The sequence below is a fragment of the Antennarius striatus genome, chromosome 6 (assembly GCF_040054535.1).
Source record: "Antennarius striatus isolate MH-2024 chromosome 6, ASM4005453v1, whole genome shotgun sequence".
Taxonomy (NCBI): domain Eukaryota; kingdom Metazoa; phylum Chordata; class Actinopteri; order Lophiiformes; family Antennariidae; genus Antennarius; species Antennarius striatus.
This window is the reverse complement of record NC_090781.1, coordinates 2,147,158-2,168,078: the sequence shown is the minus strand read 5'-3', so window position 1 is coordinate 2,168,078 and position 20,921 is coordinate 2,147,158. Positions and strand designations below refer to the sequence as shown.

General features: G+C 45.6%; 1 protein-coding gene across 4 annotated transcripts; it reads left to right on the top strand.

Moving 5' to 3' along the window:
• The first annotated feature begins 2,957 nt into the window (after positions 1-2,957).
• LOC137596457 (vascular endothelial zinc finger 1-like) lies at positions 2,958-20,595 on the top strand. Of its 4 annotated transcripts, XM_068317013.1 has the most exons (7): positions 2,958-3,661; positions 7,161-7,912; positions 8,502-8,571; positions 12,208-12,376; positions 14,071-14,112; positions 14,678-14,743; positions 14,931-20,595. In XM_068317013.1, the coding sequence occupies exons 1-7, from the start codon at positions 3,629-3,631 to the stop codon at positions 15,296-15,298; spliced, it is 1,500 nt and encodes a 499-aa protein (XP_068173114.1). In that variant the 5' UTR covers positions 2,958-3,628; the 3' UTR covers positions 15,299-20,595. The 4 variants fall into 4 exon arrangements, with proteins under 4 accessions (XP_068173114.1, XP_068173115.1, XP_068173116.1 ...); XM_068317014.1 differs by lacking the exon at positions 14,071-14,112; XM_068317015.1 differs by lacking the exon at positions 14,678-14,743.
• The last annotated feature ends 326 nt before the right edge of the window (positions 20,596-20,921 follow it).

Here is a 20,921-nt window from a genome sequence, read left to right as displayed (position 1 = left end):
TTTCCCGGTCATCTTTGCAGGTTGGATCTCGTTCTCACGCCCACCACAGACCTTCAGTTGGTTTACATTTGGACTCTTTGCAGGTGTTTACATTGACTTTACGTCTCTTTATGTCAGTTTAGGACATTCCCAATAATTGAACCAAGAACGAGTGAAAGCTTCAAGACTTCATTGACACCTGGTGGACAACTGAAGCCATAGCAACCTCTAAGAGCACGGCTGAAGCACGGGCACGTTTCAATCTCTCCACAGCAGGAAAAGTTCAGAAGAGTCTGTGGTTCTTCAAGTGTTTGTTCATCCATACCAAATACTGTAATGATTATATTGTTGTTACAATAAAAGGTGCAGATGCTCTCCACCATCCTCTAAAACACATTCCAGAATAAATGCAGATTATATTGAGGAATAAATGTTGGCTAAGGGTTAATTTAAAAGTTTGAGCTTCAATTAAAAACTGTCCAAAAAGTCCTGATAAGGATTAGAGATCCTTCCTGCTTTGAAGTCAGAATTCAGAACCGTAGGTTTTTGTTTGTGAATAATGTCAAATACTTTCTGCGTTCTTTCAATAGGAAGGTGGAAACTACTGGACAGAGAGGCTTCTGCAGATACTGTCGTTGAGGCGCAGCGATGTCCAGCAGCTCGTCCTCTGGACCGAGCAGAACATCTGTTTAAAGACTGGGGCTGCATCACACTGTAGAGCTAAACTTGGTTAAGGTGGACATTAATGATCTTGTGACCCCAGCCTCTTCCGTTCATGGTAAAAGGGTGTTTTCTGAGGCTGGAGAAGTTGTTTTAAAAAAAAATCAACTGAGCCTTTCTACTGTTCCTCAATAACAACACCTGAGTTACACAATCATTCAGTCACTAAGCACACTTCTTCTTCTCCTTCTTCTTTTCCTTTTGGCTTTTCCCTTCAGGGGTCGCCACAGCGAATCCATTGCCTCCATCTAACCCTGTCCTCTGCATCCTCTTCTCTCACACCAACTACCTTCATGTCCTCTTTCACTACATCCATAAACCTCCTCTTTGGTCTTCCTCTAGGTCTCCTGCCTGGCAGTTCAAAACTCAGCATCCTTCTACCAATATATTCACTATCTCTCCTCTGGACATGTCCAAACCATCTCAGTCTGGCCTCTCTGACTTTATCTCCAGAACCTCTAACATGTGCTGTCCCTCTGATGTACTCATTCCTGATCCTATCCATCCTGGTCACTCCCAGAGAGAACCTCAGCATCTTCATCTCTGCTACCTCCAGCTCTGTCTCCTGTCTTTTCCTCAGTGACACTGTCTCTAGACCAAACAACATCGCTGGTCTCACCACAGTTTTGTACACCTTTCCTTTCATTTTAGCTGAAACTCTTCTATCACACATCACACCTGACACTTTCCTCCACCCGTTCCATCCTGCCTGGACACGCTTCTTCACCTCTTTTCCACACTCTCCATTGCTCTGGACTGTTGAGCCTAAGTACTTAAAATCCTCCACCTTCTTGATCTCTTCTCCCTGTAACCTCACTTTTCCACTTGGGTCCCTCTCATTCACACACATGTACTCTGTCTTACTGCGGCTAACCTTCATTCCTCTCCTTTCCAGGACAAACCTCCCCTATCAAGTATAAAACACAGTTCACGATGAACAATCCCAAAGAAAATGTGAATGGCAAACATTTTAAGCTTTATTTTTATTTTATTTTATTGTTGCTTCATAGATGTAATTTGTACTATGGGGTACAAACAATAAATTCATAAAACACAAGTCATTACCAAGTCACGTGACTGTCACATTACAAATTATGTTTGTAAGTGTTATTACAGTAATCCCTTGTCACTCACGGTTAATCCGTTCCAGGACTACCCGCAAAAAACAAAATTCCACAATATAGCGACAAACTATTTATCTTATTATTTAAGGTAATTTAAACATCTATGAACCCTCCCCATACTGATATTAAACCAAGTTATATCTGTATTACCTGTTCCCACACTCTGAAAGGCTGTTTAAAGCACTTTGGTATTAAAGAAAAGTATTTCTTTAATACAAAAGCGTTTTGTATTGAAGAGGTGTTGTTCCAGTGAGATCAGATCATAAAGGTCCTTTCTCTCCAGTGGAGGTCACTGATGTCTCCTCTGGTGTTTCTACTGCCCTCATGTCTGGTAAACAAGCATCAGCGCTTTGCAATGCAGCAAAAGGTCAGTCAGGACTCCAGTCAGACAAGAAGAAACACACTTTACACACAGTGATACGACTCTCCAGGAAGTCTAGTTAGTGATATGGTTAGTTAGTGATACGACTTTCAAGCATGGTTCATTAGTGATACGACTATCCAGGAAGGTAGTTTGTAAATACCTAATGACAGACCCAATTCAGTCTGCCATGTTGTGGCACCAGGTTTTAAAGCTCTGGTCCTGATCTCAGAAGGTCTGGGATGGTCAACACAGGAGTGAGAGGAGATGTCAGCTGAGCCTGGTCCTCTCAGTCACCAATGGAATGTTCATTTTAATCAGGAAAGTCCTAGTCAACCAGGAAGAGGGGCTGAAATCCATCTCAGTCTACAGTCTAATGTCCAATGTCAATCATGACGTCTATCAAAAATGATAGCTTTACTTTCTGCATTCATTTACAGAATGATAACTGACAACGTGATGACAAAAATGACTCCACTAATTGTTCGTTAGCTGACAGCAAACTTGTTTTATAGATGTTTTACTACTGAAAGTGCATGAAACCTATGACATGAAAGGTAAGGTAATACCAAAATTATATTTCTGCTGGTATCTTCATTCACTGATGACATGGATGCTAAACTCAACATTTTGTTAATGACAGAATGCTCAGCAGCTAACCCCCCCCCCAAAAAAAACAAGCCATTATGTAGATGTAGAATTAGTTCATTTTAATTTTAAAACAATATTGTTAAAGATGTTTTTCTTAGCAGCGAATCCTACAAGGGATTTATTGTGTTTTAGGCCACTAACAGAAATACATTAATAGAGATTCTAACATATAATAACACGTAGTTTTATCTGTATTGTAGTTGTCAGTGTTCATGTGTTTGTTCGTCCGACCACCAAATATCTTCGCAACCGTTGCAGATAGAAAGATGAAAGAAAAAGTACGTCACTCCGGCAAAGGGGATGAAAATCAGATGATGACCTTGACCGTGAGAAAACTAGTTCAAGGTCAAATTTTCAATCTTGTACCTTTTTAGGTACACATCCCTGACCCCTCATGATGAACAGAACGCACCGGTTACATGTTGGATCACGGGTCTTTTATTAAATGACTTATGAAAGTAGGTCAGGGTAAAACTGTGAATTCAGGGGGTGTCGCGGGATGTTGCAGTCCCTGTCTGCCTTGTTCCTTTTTATCTGGAAACCTTGCCGGTATTAACGTTAAAACTAACAGTGATTTCGTGTCTTTGGTGTTTTTCTTCGTGTCTTCTCGCCCACCGGGGGCGGGTCGCGGTGGGTTCGGGTGAGGCGCGCCCCCGGGGGCTCGTTGGGTGTATTTGCGGTGAGGTCCACGCGTCCTCCAACGCGCCCGGGGGCGACAGGAAGTGGAGCTGCCATGTTTGGCCGCTTTGTTGTCGAGTCCCCGTCAGGTCCGAGCCGCTCTTAGCTCGTCGCGATGGAACCGAGTTGGAGCACGTTTCTATTCCAGGTGGGTCCCGGGGCCACGCGGGTTCCACCGGGCGCGCTGGGGGGGCGCGCGGGTCGCTCGCGGCCCCTCCACCACTTTGTGACACGAGAGAGTTGTTGAGCGATACAAAAGTGCTAGCGTTAGCCTGCTAGCGCTAGCCTGCTGTAGCATCGTGCTAACTAACTTCGCGGGGACAACGCTCCTGCGCGCCGGGCCCCCCCCGGGTGTCCCCGGACAGGGTCTGGGGTTTACTCCGCGGGTCGCGTTCGCATTCCCTCAAAAGTCCGCGCGCGGCGTCCTGTGTTCGCGGGCTAACGAAGCGCGCGCGTTAGCCACTTAGCTGGTGTCCGGGCGAGCTAACGCGCTAACGGGAGGCGCTGCTTGGCGGCGGGGGGTCGCCGCTCCGGGTCCCGGTGCGCGGGAGCTGCAGTGGGGGAGGAGAGTGGAGTCCCCCCGGGGCTCCGGGGAGGACGCAGCCGAGCAGGGGCAACGCTCCCCGCAGCCGTCCGTGCGCCACCGGGAGCTAGGCTAGGCTAGGCTAGGCTAGGCTAACACCGACGCTTCACCGCACGCGGAGTGCGGCAATTCCAACCTCACGCTAAACCCCCGCGACCGTTTAGCGCAAATGTGGAAACTGGAGCGTTTATCGCGTCTCGGTGAGTGCGGATCCACCGGTGGGGTGGGGACCGGGGACCCCACGGCGGCCGGTCCGGGAACACTTGTCCGCGCAATGCAGCTTTTGTTTGAGACGGGAGAGACCCGGGACACCTGTGGACGGGATCTGGTGGTCCAGAAGGACAGGGGGACACGGGATGGAAGAATTCAAAGGAGCCTTTGGTCGTCCGTGGGCATCAGATGGATTGAAGTTCCTGTTGATGAGAGGAGAAGATCACTTAAAGTAGTGGTCCAAAGAAGTCCACTGGACCTAAAGTTCACTGGATCTAACGCTCACTGGACCTGGAGTCTGCTGGATCTAAAGCTCACTGGACCCAATGTCAACCGGACCTCAACCTCACTGTATCTAGAGTCCACTGGACCTAGAGTCCACTGGACCTAGAGTCCACTGGACCTAGAGTCCATTGGACCGTGTCACCAGTCCTCCAGGTCCACTGGGCGGTGAAGTGGATACATAATCGTCTGTAACTTCCGATGTGGATCTGAGGCCATCGGCTGAGTACTTCAGGATGGTTATCAGTTTATGATGGTCCTGATGAGTCCCTGGGTGTGGATCCTGCTGTCCTGACATTCTGGTTGATGTGGACCAGTTGGGGTCAGGACTGGGCACTGGGGGAGCAGGTCTAGATTCCAGATCCAGACATGAGGTTCCTGTGTAGAGCTCTCGCTGCAGGCTCCTTCATCGTTAGGTGCTCTGTGTTGTAGTCACATGTTCATACCAGTGAATCAACAGAGATCTATTTATCGTGGCTAATGGCAGGTGGTTAGTTTTTGTGCTCCTGATAACTTAGTTTGCTAGTTGGATATCAGTGTTGTTGATTTTTTGATATTAGGAGATGGTGAATAATTTCCACGAGCTACCTGCCACAATCTGCTGTTTGCTGGTTTTGTAGCTAGTTTTGACTTTTTCTCTCTTAACTTGGAGTCCTGTGTGAAATCTATGTGTAGTTAAATGGGAGGCACAGAGGAACGGATCAGCCTACGGAACAAAATTCTGTGATATAGCGACAAGCTATTTTATTATTTATGATAATTTAAACATTTATGAACCCTCCCCATACTGATATTAAACACACCTTCTATCTGTATTACCTTTCCACACACTCTGATAGACTGTTAAAAGCATTTTTGTATTAAAAGTCTTTCTTTAATACACAGAAGTCCATGCGTTCTGGGAGTCTCGGAACGCAGCGCACTTCCGGTTCCTGTCAGCCAATGGCATGCATGTACGGTATCCCGTGACTACCTACTAAAAATCAGCAATGTATTGAAGCCGTGCATCTTGAAACGCGAGTAAACAAGGGATGAGTGAACCTCGTAATGTGACAGTGTTCTAATTGACTTCACTTACTGTTCTAGTCAGACTTTAGCACACTTGGCTCTCTGGTTTTTCTGTCCATCTTTAAGCTCCTTCACATTTTGTAACAAACAGGGTTTTTTGTTAGATACAGACATCAGGGAGCCAAATTAAGGACTGAGCAGTATTTAATTCAGGTGAGGAATCTTAAGCAAATGTAATTTATTTTGGTCAGAACTGTTTCCAGATCAGATTCATGTAGGGATAATTGTTGAGCATTATGTTACAGCATCATTCAGATTGCTGTTGAGTGATGTGGAATCTGGGAACCACCTGTCCCTGTGTCCTCACAGCAGTCCACCAAACCGCTGCTCTGCAAAGAGAGGAGCGCTTTAGCGCCATCTGGTGTCCCAGAGCTGTAGGAGGCAACTATGCCTCCACCAGAACTACCAATTAGAACCAGTCAGAGCCGGGACCAGCATCTAACGGAACGTCAAACAGATGCTGTCGCTGGTGTAGCTCAGCAGCCTCCAGCGGGGGGCGCTAGAGGTTCTGTTCACAGCCCGTCTACAGGCAGCTCTGCTCTCACTAGTAATGCCATTATATTGAAGTTGGCTCCAGCTCACCCATAGCGCGTGGTGTGACCCCATTCGGGCTAATAGACCCCAATGAATGGGACTTACCAACACTGCAGACAAGAAGCCTGAACTGTGTTTGAAGTTGTGCACAAAAGAAACGTTTTGATGCAGAATGTGATTATATTCAGAACATCAAAACCCCACTGAAATAAAGATTACATTTGTTTGATTCGCAACAGGAAAGACTGGAAAAGTTGTGACAGGTTGAAAGGACTCCTGTCATAATCTATAAAGCTACCTGGCAACAGGTGATGATGTGGTGGATTCCTGTTTACATGTGATGTCTTTGCAGTGCTCTACAAATGCGGCTGTAAAAGATTCACTTCTCATAACCTTCTGTGACACTGTCATGGTGTTTGCTTTCTGCTGTTCTATTATTTCACAATAGTTCTTAATAAAAACACACAGTAATGTGTACAACAGATAAATATGGTGGTAACAAGACAGCTGAACTGGAATCGACTTGCTGGTTGAACTGCAGACCAGTGTGCGCCTGTATTGAGTTAGTTTTGTTTTTTCTTACCTGTCAGTGTTCAGTGCCACGAGAGAATAGTGGAAACCACTGTAGCAGGTATTCTGTGGAGAGAGGAGTGTATGGCCCCAGCGTCTCTTGACTTAGTTTTGTCAAGGTCATGGTCAACATTTCATTTTTATCCCCTTTGCTGTAATGTGCTTTTTGTTTCGTCTTTCTATCTGCAACGGTTGCGAAGATATTTGGTGGACGGACGGATGAACAAACACGAACGCTGACAAGTACAATACACCACCGCTTTGAAGCGGGATGTAAATAGGCCATTCATTAAAAGAGCGCCTTATAATCAGATGCACCTTATTATCCAGAAAGACTATATATGTAATGTAAGGATGTGTTGTGAGGCTGTGTTTATACCCTCTGCCTCTCTCCTTCCAGCAAGCCAATGAGGCTCTGCATCACCAGCACCAGGTCGCTGGGAACAGCCTCCTGCCGTTACTGAGCTCTGGAGGAGAGCCCCCCGACCAGAAACCCGTGTTGCCCATCCCCCTGGACCAGAAACCACCAGTCAGTGCTGCAGAACTGCTTAAAGACAATGTGGCTAGTGGGACTGGGGGTGGCGGTGGAGGGCCCCCCCTTACCATGGTTAAGAAAGAGCCAAAGTCAAAGACGGCGTTCGTCTGTGGCTACTGCAACAAGGCCTTCCGGGACAGCTACCACCTGCGGCGGCATGAGTCCTGCCACACCGGCATTAAGATGGTTTCACGGCCTAAGAAGACACAACCAGCCCCCACCATGGTGCCCCTCATATCCACCGTGCCACGAGAGAATAGTGGAAACTCCTCCTACGTTACCACTGTAGCGGGTATTCTGACTACGGCCACCACATCCACGTCCACAGGCACTAGCATCATGACCTCAATGCAACACCAGCAGCAACAGAGCATCCCCAAGAAGCCCCCCAAGCCAGTGAAAAAAAACCACGGCTGCGAAATGTGTGGTAAGGCCTTCAGAGACGTGTACCACCTTAACCGCCACAAGCTGTCGCACTCTGACGAGAAACCATTCGAGTGTCCCATCTGCCAGCAGAGGTTCAAGAGGAAGGACCGCATGACCTACCACGTGCGCTCCCACGACGGCGGCGTGCACAAGCCTTACATCTGCTCCGTCTGCGGGAAGGGCTTCTCCAGGTAGGTGGAGGCAACCCGCTCACTGCTGGTGCTTCACCATACTTCAGGGACACCGCTTTTACCAAATCTTCTCATTTTACATAAACTACATGATGAATATAGTGAAGGATTTGTTAGAACTATAAAACAACAGTGTGTTTGTTGTGTGTTTGTTGTTAACGCCATGCAGACCACAGCTAAACTAGACACGTTAAGTGTTTTGGACAGAACTAGTTGTTCTACTTTTTGTAAAGGAAGTAATTTAGGTGTGATTTTATGTTCATTTCATGTAGAAATGCTTCAGACACTCGTTCCCTTATTCTTCATCTTTAAGGATTTGTTACATGACAATTAGACAATGTTAAAGAACTTATCACTGAATATAGCGCTCCAAGCAGGTGAGTAGACACTAACCAGTGTACTCTCTGAATAGATGTAGTTGTGTACCAGGGTGAATAACACCAACCCAATGTGCCGTGGTGAACATCACAATGAAACGTGTGTCTTTAGCGTAGTTTCTGCGATGCTGTGAGTGCCAACACCTTATGTGAATAGATACCGCCGTCAAAGCTGAAGGATGTCCCTTTCCTGTCCTCCTCTTGTCCTGCAGACCTGATCACCTGAGCTGCCACGTCAAGCACGTCCATTCCTCAGAGAGGCCGTTCAAGTGCCAAGTAACGGTAAGAGGACGACCAAGAGAGGTGTGAATGAGGAGCCCTGTCTTTATGCATTAAACATTCGGTCTAGTAAAGTTTAAATTAGTCAGCAGAAGGCTGGGGATTTGGAAGTCTTTTATTCCTATTTTAGCAATTTTCAAAAGTAATTTTGGTTGAAGTCCCCATCATTGATTGGAAGTTATGCACAAAATTCATTCATCTTCCGAACTGCTTTATCCACTGTAGCGGGTCACGGGGAGCTGGAGCCTATCCCAGCTGTCTTAGGGTGTGAGGCGGGGCAAACTCTGGGCACAACGCCAGTGCACCTCATACACTACGGGCAATTTGGAATGGCCAATAAACCTGAAGCGCATGTTTCTGGAGGTGGGAGAAAGCCGGAGAACCTGGAGAGAACCCACGCAGGTTCACGGGGAGAACATGCAAACTCCGCACGGAGCGGGACTGGAACCCGTACCTCCTTGTTGTGCGGCGACAGTGCTACCCACTGCGCCACCACGCCGCCCCATCCACAAAATTGTTTTTAAAAAAGTTTAGTGGTTGTGTAAAATGTAAATAAAACAATTCATTCGTTTGCAAATGATTGAAAACCCTTCTTTAAGGCAAAGACGTTTCAGAGTCATTAAAGGTTTTATCGTCATTTTGAATTTGATGCATCTTTGATGCAACTTGGGTCATGTTTAGCCGTGGCACCTCTTCTGTTAACAGCACTAAACGCGAACGCTTTTGGAACTGAAGAGACCAGCTGAGGTGACTATTTCTGTCAGTTCCTAATGCAGGACTTCAGCTCCAAAGTAGAACAGTTAGTCTTTAGCCATGTTGTATGTTTCCTAATGCACCGGATACTGTCAGTGGGGTAGAAGACAGGAGTTCAAGGAGACCTGTTCAGTACCCGGACTCTTGACCTCAGGAGAATTTATGAAGACCAGACTCTTGACCTCCAGAGCCACGCTGCTGTAGGACATGCAGAAGGGCTTGTTGGCAGGAGTAAAATATGTTGTCTACCTGACAGCACACTGGTCCCTTAACATCAGTGGTGCCTCATCAATGGTTGGTGTGCTCATTTCACTGACCTCATATCAGACGTCCCACCCATTAGTCCAGACCCGTGACATCCATGATTTAATAAGAGTTTTAATTTGTCCTCAGTCTGACTGCAGGACAGTCCCTTGTAAGTCAAGGATCAGCTTTACCTGGAAGTCTGGAGGGTTTCCCCTGAATATCAGTAGCTGTGACGTAACTGTAGAACCTGTATGTTGTTACTCAGAGGTCACTGCCACCATTTCTTTACAGTCTCTCTTATAAGGATATTGAGACAGCAGATGATGAAATCCCAAAATCTATGCTCATTTGCTTGACAAACACAGTTCTCAAATGGTTTGCACTTGATTTGGAATTCTTGATTTGATTGGTGAATATTCGCCGTCACCACGTTGCTGTTGGTTTGAAGCGCGAGTGATTTTTATCTGAAGTGCTCACTGGTGTTGATGATTAATGTGAACCGTGTGAACGCAGCTTGAGACAAACTGTTCATCACGTTTTCACATTTCTGATGGTTTTTACATTAATAGCAGGACAGCTGCAGAACAGGATCTGTGGTAGTCATTTTGTCAGAAATAGAAAACTTGTCTTCAGTGAAAAATTATTTATCATATAGATTCTCTCTTTGTGAATTTCAAATGTAATTTTAGTACTTAATTAGTTTAATTTCAATAATTAGTACCAAATTCATGTTTAGGTGATTATCCTTGCGTTTTTGATCGAATCACTAAACTGTGACACGGGCGATGTGAAGGAACAGAATGTGTGAATCTCAGGGTGCACCCAGTACAGCTAGACTCACGAGATGTAGAGATGGAAGAAGAGCTTCCAGTGTTTTCCAGATCATTACCTTGTTTCTATTGACGTTTCAACAGTTTTTGGATATTTACGGTTCTCAACGGGAGCAGAAGTTTTCCTTCTGTCTCCTGTTGTCTCTCTAACTCAATCTCTCAGTGACTCTCACCGAATGTGCAATATTAAAATGACGAGAGAAAAAGGAAGAGCGGAGGAGTATGAAAGCAAAAATATGAAGAATAATACAGACCGTATCTTCTATGGAAAATTTAAGGAGTGACGTCACAGAAGACTGAAGAAAAGTTGGAAGAAAAGTAAAAACTGGTGCTAGACGCGGAAAAATATGGAAGAAAAAGACCGGCACACTAGTCTTGGAACAGGGGCAACTAAGAATGGATGATTTGGAACAAAGCATTCGTATGAATGATGCGATCATCACTGGAATCAAAATTAAGCCACAGAATTAGGCACATGCTGTGGCCAGGGGAGATGGAACTCAGCACAGCGCTGACACTGAGACTGTGGAGCAACAGATGATTTCTCAACTGAGGGATCTGCAGATAACTAGATCCGAACCAGATTGAGACATGTTATCCATCACCATCTGGAGGTAGGAGAACACCTGCAGTGTTGCTAAAATTCAACAATCGTAAACACAAAATTGCTCTTCTGAAACAAGGCCCTAAACTGAAAGGAAAAAGTGTCTACATTAATGAGAATCTCACTAAAAAGAATGCTGATATCGCTAAAAAAACTCAACAACTGAAGAATGGACTGATCGACAACACCTTGATGAACAACTGCAGGATCTTCAACAAAACAAAGGGGCTCTCTCCGGAGCAGATAAAAACGATGATGAGTTGTTATTACACCAAAGATCTGTGAAACAGGATTTCTCTAATAGTGGGAGCTCTACACCAATTCTGGACACGTCAAGGATTCCATGGAACAGTTGAAAAACCATTCAACATCATCAATGTCAGAAACTTGGATTAATGAACACAAGACATGGATTTCTGCTTGGAGGGATAACATTAAGTTTGAGACTTTTAAGAGCATGTTGATATCTGTTGATAATATAATGGAATGTGTAACTGTTAAAGTGTTTGTAACAAACTGGTTAATTCTTGGATAAACACTGTCTGCTGAGGGAGGTTAATATGATCATTATATTCTTGTGGAGAACACTGGCAAGGTCAACTTCCTGTTTTGGCTTTGATAACAAACCTGGTTGTTCCTAGGAGGAATGTAAACATGGTTATACTCCAGGTTATATCTGAGATAAAGGCTAATATCTGGAATTGGATAAGAGTATGAACGTCTGTCAAAATTTACTGTAGGAACTGGTTGAAAACATACTGTGGTGTCTGAGTTGGTTGACAACATATTGTAATGAGAGGTGTTTCTTGATTCTGGGGGACAGGAATTTCACAAGCCTAATGGCGTCTACCCATCAACCCTTTTTTTTCTGATGTTGATGTTGCAAATGTGATGAAAGTGTGAAGTTTATTATATTAATATGTCGAAAAAATAAACTAAAAAAGAGATTAAATTCACTGCAAAGCTGATGTGTTTCTTTGTGTGTTGTAAAGTTGCCAGAGATCCCGTTGCCGATGCAATTTTCCCACCTGTTATTCCTCTGACGCATCCACTCGTGGTTTGGTCTGGTCTTCTCAGAAATTGTAATTTTTTTGAAGAATCCCAGTTTTCTGGTCAGGTTCTTCAGGTGTTCAAGTTAAAACAAACAAACAAAAAAAAAACTCCCACAGAAGAAGAGAACAAACTCTTACTGGTTTCCTGTTCCAGGCCTGTACCTCCGCCTTTGCTACCAAAGACCGTCTGCGCTCCCACATGATCAGGCATGAAGGCAAAGTGACCTGCAACATCTGTGGAAAGATGCTCAGCGCCGCCTACATCACCAGTCACCTCAAGACCCACGGCCAAACCAGCTTCAGCAGCCCATGTAACAATAAAGGTGGGTCTCCTCTGCACCTTCATCTGGACCTCTACCAGTGTCTCACTCCTTCATTCAGCAGCATCCCTAGTCACCTTCATTTATCTGATAGGTCAACGTGGAGTTTCATCCTCCAGGAATGGTCACTCCTGTTTAGTGTGTCGGTGTCATTTGGTTCGTGTAAGCTCTTTGTAGTCACTAGGTTAATTTTATTACTATCTGTGAAAGATGGGCAGCAAGTAAGTTCTGGGTTTTAGTCCTTTCTGAGCGGAGTGTGTATATTCTTTCACTTTCTGTCTTGGTTCTCTCCGGGTTCTCCAGAAGAATGCAGCTGAGGTCATTTGCGTACGCTAAATTGTCTGTAGGCGTGAGAGTGTGTGAATGTCTGCTAATGTGTGGCCCTGTGATGAGCTGGTGACTTATCAAGGGTGTATCCCGTCTCTTGCTTGTAGCCAGCCGAGATGGGCTCTAAAACACCCTCAACCTGTATTTCTGACAGGCGGTGAATGACAGGACATTTGTTGAAGCAGGTGACTCAGAACCCGTCTTATAGTCCAGTCAGACTTTATTCTGTCGTGTTAGTGCAGATTGTTAAACCTGCTCTTGTAAACTTGCCACAGGTTTATTCACTTTAACTGCCGCTAATGGGAGTGTTCAGTCAACCACAAGTGACCTCTGGAGAAGAGGGTTGACACCTGCACTGACTCAGGACTTCATTCATAATGGTGGGCTGTGATAGTTGACTGATTTGTGCTCAAAGTAGTGAGTGTTTTGTTTCTATTGGTGTCTAATCAATACAGCATCAGCATAAAGGACCTCAGGTCTGAAACTTGTCATGGGGGTTTTTCCAGGCCCCCCATCATTAAACTGGATGTGATGAAACAGTCAGTAGAATAGAGGCCTGACCTCACTTCCACAGATGTCTGGGTATAACATGAAGCCCTTACATTTTGGTTAACTCTCAGTGTACTGGGGTTCAGGTGTGGACAGACTTCTCCTGATCAGAATAAGCTTCTTTAAATCACGCCGGGCTTGGAGACTACAGTCAGTTCTCCATTATTGCGTGACTGTTGGCTGATCAGTGGGAACAGGCAGGTGGACATGAGTAGGCCTGTCTCCATGCAGCGCTGAATGACATCCAAATGACAAATGAAGAGCCAACCACAGCGGGGGCGGGGAATGTCTCAGCTGCTTCAGCGATACGAGGGTTTCTCAAATACTGACGTTGTTGGACCCCCCAGTCAACAGCAGCTTTGGCGAGGAGATGAGGCAGGATGGGAAGTTTCTGTTTGAGCAGAGGGTAACATGGTCCTGACGGATGAGAGGAGAAACACCTCCAAGCTTCGCCCAGATGTCTGCCAGCTTTTCCTACATGTCCAGCAGAATACAGGAGGCGATGACCAGTGGTGGTGTTCTCTGGCCCGTGGTTCTGTTCTGCAGTCGCCAAGCATCCCTGAGCTGCCAGGGGGAAGGCTGGTCTGCATCGACGGCGGACATCCCAACCATTTCCTCTGAGTGTCCAGTTCAGTCATGTGACGCCTTCCTTGTAGATTGTGATTTCTGTGAGCGCCGTCAAACACAACAATCTTTGTCATCTTGACTCAGAAGCCCAGCATGTTTCAGATGCTCACATTGTGACCATGTGAGCTGCTGAAGCTCACTCCCAGCATGCCCCATGCTTGTGTAACCCCATGTGTGTCTGTATTTCTGAATAGGGTTAGGTGACTGGCAGTGGAACCACTCAGGGCCACGAAAAGGTAATCCCGTAGTTAGTAGCAGACCCCCACCCCCACAAACAGTTGATGTTCACCTCTCACAATCATTGTGGCCAGTTTTCCTTCATGTACCATGAAGCATTCCTTGTCTCTGAGGACTAGTGTGATTTAAGGTTAAAGTTCATTAAGCAGGATCAGTAGATAATATAACTGGACCATAGCTAATGCTAACTAATCCACTCTCGGCCTTTGTTGAGGTCAGCTTGTAAAAGCTGTCATTTCCTGTCTAAACAGCACCACCTACAGGTATTAGTACCAATCATAGAAAACATGTTTAATACGGATTGGGATCGGATCAGACAGCTTTTGCCGACCGTCTCCCTGCATGAGTGGGATAATAAATGGGTACCAGTCATGTTGTGTGCTGGTCCTGAGCTCATCTGTGACGGTGGATTGGCAGGCCTGTGGTGTGCGGGTCCAGTCTCGGGCTACACTGGCTTGACGATGTCCTCCATGTTGTGTAACTGTTTAATGAGCGTTTGAATTAAAGCTAATAGACAGTTAGCTGATTAGTCTATTGATCCTGCTTTTTGAATTTACCCCTCAGGTGAGTTGACGGTAGGAGAGATTTTAAATAACTCCTTCCAAGTCCTAATTGACAACTGTCACAAAGGTAGGTTCCTTCAACAATATTACTACAGTTGACATTATGGATTAAAGATGTATTGACATTTGCAGTGAGCAGCTAACAGCCATGGATCATACAGGGGATGTTGCCTTTCCCTGTTCGGAAGGGCTAGGATGTATCTGCTGGTTGACCAGCTGTAAACTGACCCTCGCATGTCCTGTTTTTACCACAGATGCCAACAACGTACACAACAACTCATCCACCACCACCCCAGTCACCAACTCGGCAGCCATCACCTCAGCTGTGAACCGCGGCGGCAATCCCAGCAACCCGGTCACCATTGCTGCTCAAATGAACATCGCCACCAACACGGTCAACATCACGTCGCCCGTCAACCTCCAGCATCCCGTCACCATCACCGGTCCTGTCAACCTGGCCTCGGTCAACATCCCAACGACGGCACACATGAATATCGCCCACCCGGTGGCCATCACCACTCCCATGCCAATGAACATCACCGGACCTCTCAACATCGCCATGAGGCCCATGGAGAGCATGCCTTTTCTATCCCAAGTTCTGCCTTCCTCACCCCCTTGGTAGAGCTGGTCCAGCCCACGCAGGAGCAGATATTGTCTTAACTGCCCAATAATGGTGTCTAGTCCCCTCGAGTCCTCATAAAGGTGTGTCCAGTCACGTCGAGTCCTCATAAAGGAGTGTCTAGTCCCGTCCGGTCCTGGTAAAGGAGTTCTCCAGACAGTGAAATTCAGTGAAATAATCAGTGAAATTCAAAAATGGTTGGTGGCAGAGTCATTATCGGTGTGTGACTTGTTTAAAGTGGATTTTAGTCATATATTTCTATTCCTTAAGGAATGTATCAGACTTGGTTTATTCTGGCTTCAGACTACATGTGTTGTGAGCTGAATAGTCTTGTTTGCCCTACCTGAAGTCTGGTGAGGCCTCAATCTGTTCTGATTTTAATCCCAGATGAACTGGTAACCATCAGTTTACAGATTAATATTATATTAACATGTCCGGAAAAAAAACTTAAAATAATAATATTAATAATGTAGTTCCATGCCCAGTAATCAGTCTTTATTCTTGCACCAGTCATTTGCTGGATGGCAATGAGATGATAATGTAGCCATGTGGTTAACACAGTATGGCACACTACTCACAGATTTCCCCACTGTGAGACAAATAAAGGGTTATCTTATCTAATCAGGAAAGAAGTCTCACCACCTCCTCTTGTCAGACATTCATTAACTTCATCATCCGGCCATTTTCTAGTCTGGATTGGTTTAGGCATGCCTTGTGGCGTCGGTCTGGAACCATCGTCCATTTAGTTTCCATCTGCTTCCACGAGATCGCAGCACAAAGGTCATGCCAGGTGCCGTGTCCTGGCCAACACGATAATCTTGACCTGCAGTGTGCAATGCTCACTTCTTTTTTAATGTTTTAGTTTAGAAGAGAATTTGATGTGTGCTTTTAAAGGTTTCCCAATGGTTTAGGATTTTGTTTGGAACCGGCTGCAGTGGCTCATCAAGGACTGACCCACTTAGCATGCGAGATACATAAGATCGATTCAACACGCTCAACTCTACAGGCATGAAATATTTTTGGATATTGTAATATATGAATTTTTGTAGATTTTATTGATACCAGATGGTTGGGCTCGCAGTGGAATCGGGTTCATCACATTGATGCGACATAAAGCAGTCCTTGTCTTGACTTTGTCCAAACAGGTCCAAACCCCAGAAGGACGAGGCTCTCAGTGGCGGTTAGCTGATGGTCTTTACTGCCTTCAGTCTCCATCTGCCAATCAAACACCCGCGTGCAGATAAACTGGCAATAGGTCCTGAAGGACATCGGATTGTTTCACTGCTGATTGCACTCAGAAAGCGTCTGTTACTCCAGGTCAAACCCTTCCGATAATGCCACTCACGTGCACACAGGTGGATCGTGTCAGGTATGATGTGAATACCAATTTATGCCAAAGATTTTTCATGTGGTGCATTCCCCCTGAATGCTAGCTTGTTAGTGGGGCCTGACCTTTTTAGATGACTTTATAAATGGCATCTTGAGTCAGAACCTTGTTGTTTAGAGCCTCATCAGTCCTGTAGTCCTCCACCAGGGGCCCCCAGGGGCCTCATCTAACTCACCCATTTGGTGTGAGCTTGTTCACTGGTGTTGACGCCGTTTGTTTGAAATGTAGGGTCGTCGCCAGCGTCATCACGGTCGAGACTCTTTTGTGGTTTTAAATTATTGGGCAGTTACTACAGTATCCGCCGCAACATGTTCACACGTACTGTGTTTGTATTTACCCCCTTATTCCACACACTAATTTCTGGGACGGGTAGGTCATTTTTATTTAGCCACTAAAGGACAGAGTAGGTCAAAAGGTGACCAGCTGAAAGTATATTGGTCAGCTGTGTATTGGACTCTGAACATGTTGGACTGTTCTTCAGACATTGACGGTTCCTTATTGGAAAGTTTTCGCTGGAGTTCTTAAATGCTTCTTTTAAGATCATTTCTTTTGTGTTTTTTACTATTGTTATTTTAGTGGACTTGTCAGTATTTTGTAGTTTATGTGTTATGAAGCTGAATTCAATGCTTCCAGTCTGGGGGAGTAGAGGCCATAGAGATCAGTGACCACCCCAGTTAGAACCCTACCTAGACCCAGTCCAGGATCCTGTCTGCAGCAGTCAGATACAGTAAGAACCCTACCTAGACCGGTCCTAGATCTTGTCCCTTGCAGTCAGTCAGATATAGTTAGAACCCTACCTGGACCAGTCCTAGATCCTGTCCCTGGCCTGGCAGTAAGTCAGATACAGTTAGAACTCAACCTAGACCAGTCCTGGATCCTGACCCTGGCAGTCAGTCAGATACAGTTAGAACCCTACGTAGATCGGTCCTAGATCCTGTACCTGGCAGTCAGTCAGGATCAGCTAGAACCCTGCCTAGACCCGCGCAGGATTCTTCCACTGGCAGTTAGGATCAGTTGGAACCCTACATAGACTGGTCCAGGATCCTGTCCCTGGAAATCCTTCTGGAGCGTTACTGATCATTTAACAGCACATTGGACTCTCCAACATCTATACACCTCGAACACTACTTTACACCGGACCCTATGGACGAGCATCTCTACTGATCACAGGGGTCCAGGCACTTGACCCCCTTTGATTTGACCGTCTGTCCAGCAGAGGACAAGTAGCTGAAGCTCCAGAACAAGGATGAAGCCCTTCTCTTCTGATGGTCAAAGACTGGACGTTTAATGCTTTTAACCAGCAAACAGATCACTGAGTTGTTTGTTGCTACCACAGAACTGTTAACTAGAAGAGCTGAGACGTCTTTGAACTGGTTGACAAACTGTAGGTTGATGGTTAACTTGTGGTAGTAGTGCTTGTTACCAGCTTGACCAGTGGTCTGCATCAGCAGACCTCTGCCTGAGAGTCTTTTCCCACCAAAAGCACCTGATTTGTTTCCTGTCGACACATCATTCAGACAGCAAAGCTGACAGGACACCCAAGTCCTAAAACTAGTTCTACCCATAATAAGGACCAGAACACAATATCTAGAGACTAAAGCTCTATTTGATCCAGATCCATACTGTCCTCTAATGTTACCTCGCTCCAGGTTGATCAGTGTTTGCTTCAAACTCGTCAGACCCAGACGATGAGATGACGTCTCAGAAGACAGACGGCACTTCTCTGGTCTGTCTTGGTCATGTCTATTTCCAGAACTCGTATCCCTTTTACTTTAATAGAATGCCCCCATGGCAAGAATGGAACGAGTTCCTTGATGGTCTCTATAGTCCGGACCCACATCAGAATGTTCACCAAGGCCAGCCTTTACCAACTGACACTGATATGTCTTCACTTGAACTATGTTACCCTCCAGACAAACGTGTCACCATGACAACAGCTAGGTGGCATTAGAGGACAGACTGCTTTGTCATGGCAGCTTATGGACATCCAGGCTGTGATCAGACAGGAGGTTTATTTCCCACTGGAGCGAGACGTCAGGGTGTAGGAGTGTCGGTCGTGTTGCTGAGCAGCACGACGTTCCATTAATTTCTGCATCATTCAGACGTGCTGATTAGTTGATTTTGATTTGAACATGTCAAGACTGGATCAACTGGAAGTTTAGACGTTAACAACCTCAGAAGAAGAAGGTCCTGAATAGTTCCTGCATGAACACTAATGTTTGCACACACTACAGCTGTCTGCTGCTGGTTGTTCACACTGTTGTCAGTATTCTTACCTACAACCCTGCTGGTCTTGCTGACTTGGGTTCAGTGGATCCTGCTTACTGATCAGGACAGTAGAAAAGACAAAGTGGAGCCCTCCAGTTTTGGGATGATGACATCACAGCAGGTGAAGGCCTTCCTTCAGATCATGGTTCCTCTAATTACACCAACTGCTGCCATTCACATGTTGCAGCCCTGAAGACACCAAACCGTCCTCATGGAGACGGTTGAGAGACAAGCTAAACCTTTGTGATGTTGGAGACCAGGCTTGAGGCCTGTGTGTTACTGCTGCTGCTTAACAATTGTTTCTCATGCTCTGGTAATGTTCTTCAGGTAGTAGCAACACCATGTGCGCAGACGTTAGTTCGACTTGGTCAGTTGGTAACGCTGGTTAGCTGCCAGTGGAGGAAAGGGGTTTAACTAGTCTCCCAGAGAGCTTCAGACGGGTCTGAGGTTTGGCCATGGAACGCGGCTGAAGATGATGGAAAAAGATTCTTTCAGGAGTTCAATGTCAGGATGCTGATGTCGTCCCACGGTGTGGACGTCGTCCCATTACGTGGACGCTGTCCTGGGGGTCTTCATGAGAGAAGGGTTTGGGACTTGTGCAGGAGCCTCTTGCAGCAAGCCGTAGGTTGTCCCGCAGGAGTGGTTCTACAGGGGCATCTCGAGTGGATGGAGTGATGTTCTTTGTTCTCCGTCTGTTTTGTTCAGTGTTGCGTTGGATGATGGAGCATGTCCAGAGTAGGTTTTGGTAGGGCTACTGGGTTCTTCAGTTAAACACTAGAAACAGGAGAGTTGGGCTGACTAGGCTGACAGGAGAGTCATTTGTCGTTCAGTAGCTGGGAGATGCCGAACTTTTCCACGTGCCAACACTTCGTCCAGTGACGTTGTGACGGTGACGTTCCTTGTCTTCAGAAACCACTTGGCAGCACGAGTGGAGAAATTCGAGTCACGATCATGTACACGTATCACGTACAATTTTACTCACATGGTTCAGTCCTTTTTATTTGACTCCAATCTAATGTGAAAAGTAAAGTCATTATTTGGCAAAATGATTTAGAAAATAATTTATGTTTTGTTCTCTTTGCGTTTGTATGATGAATTTGGCAGATGTGAAGGCAAATGAATGTATATCTTTGTACAAACCATTTAGTCAGAGGACATTTTAGTGACAACAGACACTTGCAAGAAACACAACTTTTATAAATCTTTTTGTATTAGAACATTAACAATGGTAATTTTGTACATACGAAGGTTAGGCTTTCTGGTTAGCAGAAAGGTAAAACATTCCTACATTTTTTAAATGTATGTCCATTGAGAATTATTACAGAAACATGACCAATGTTTTATGTGCCTTTTATTTGGGTTTATCTAAATAAAAGAAAGCATTAAAACTTGACTGGACTGTCAATGAGTTTAACTGAAAGATGGTGCTGTCGTCAGCTGACCCTGCCCTATCTCCATGGACACGCCTCTAGCTCAGGAGGCGTGTTGTGGAGGCCAGGCTGGAGGTCATGACCTCTAACTAAGGGTCCCGCTCTGATCAAAGTGCCTGTGACTCACTGACCGGAGTGGATTTGTGCCAAATAATGATCTTTATGTGTCACCTGGTCATCTGGGTGTTTAATTCTTGATTAAAGCTGGAACCTGTCACGGAACGTGTCACGAGTTTGTTTGACCTTCACCAACATCTAGAAGAGACTTGAACTTACGACCTTTATTCACTTTACCACACATTACACTTCACCAACTATATTTGAGACCAGCTGTCCAGATATCTACATGTCCTTTTGACCTGAGGCTCTTGTTCCTGGATGGACCTGAGGCTCTTGTTCCTGGATGGACCTGAGACTCTTCTTCCTGGTTGGATCTGAGGCTTGTTCCTGGTTGGACTTGAGGCTTTTGTCCGTGGTTAGACCTGAGGCTATGGTTCCTGTTTGGACCTTTACATGATCGCAGATCCTTTACAAGAATCAC

Bases quoted from the DNA above. Each gene is read 5' to 3' on its own strand.
- LOC137596457 (XM_068317013.1), top strand. From the start codon at position 3,629: ATGGAACCGAGTTGGAGCACGTTTCTATTCCAG. The intron at 7,913-8,501 runs GTAGGTGGAGGC...CTTGTCCTGCAG, and splicing joins TGCGGGAAGGGCTTCTCCAG to ACCTGATCACCTGAGCTGCC. The intron at 14,744-14,930 runs GTAGGTTCCTTC...TTTTTACCACAG, and splicing joins AATTGACAACTGTCACAAAG to ATGCCAACAACGTACACAAC.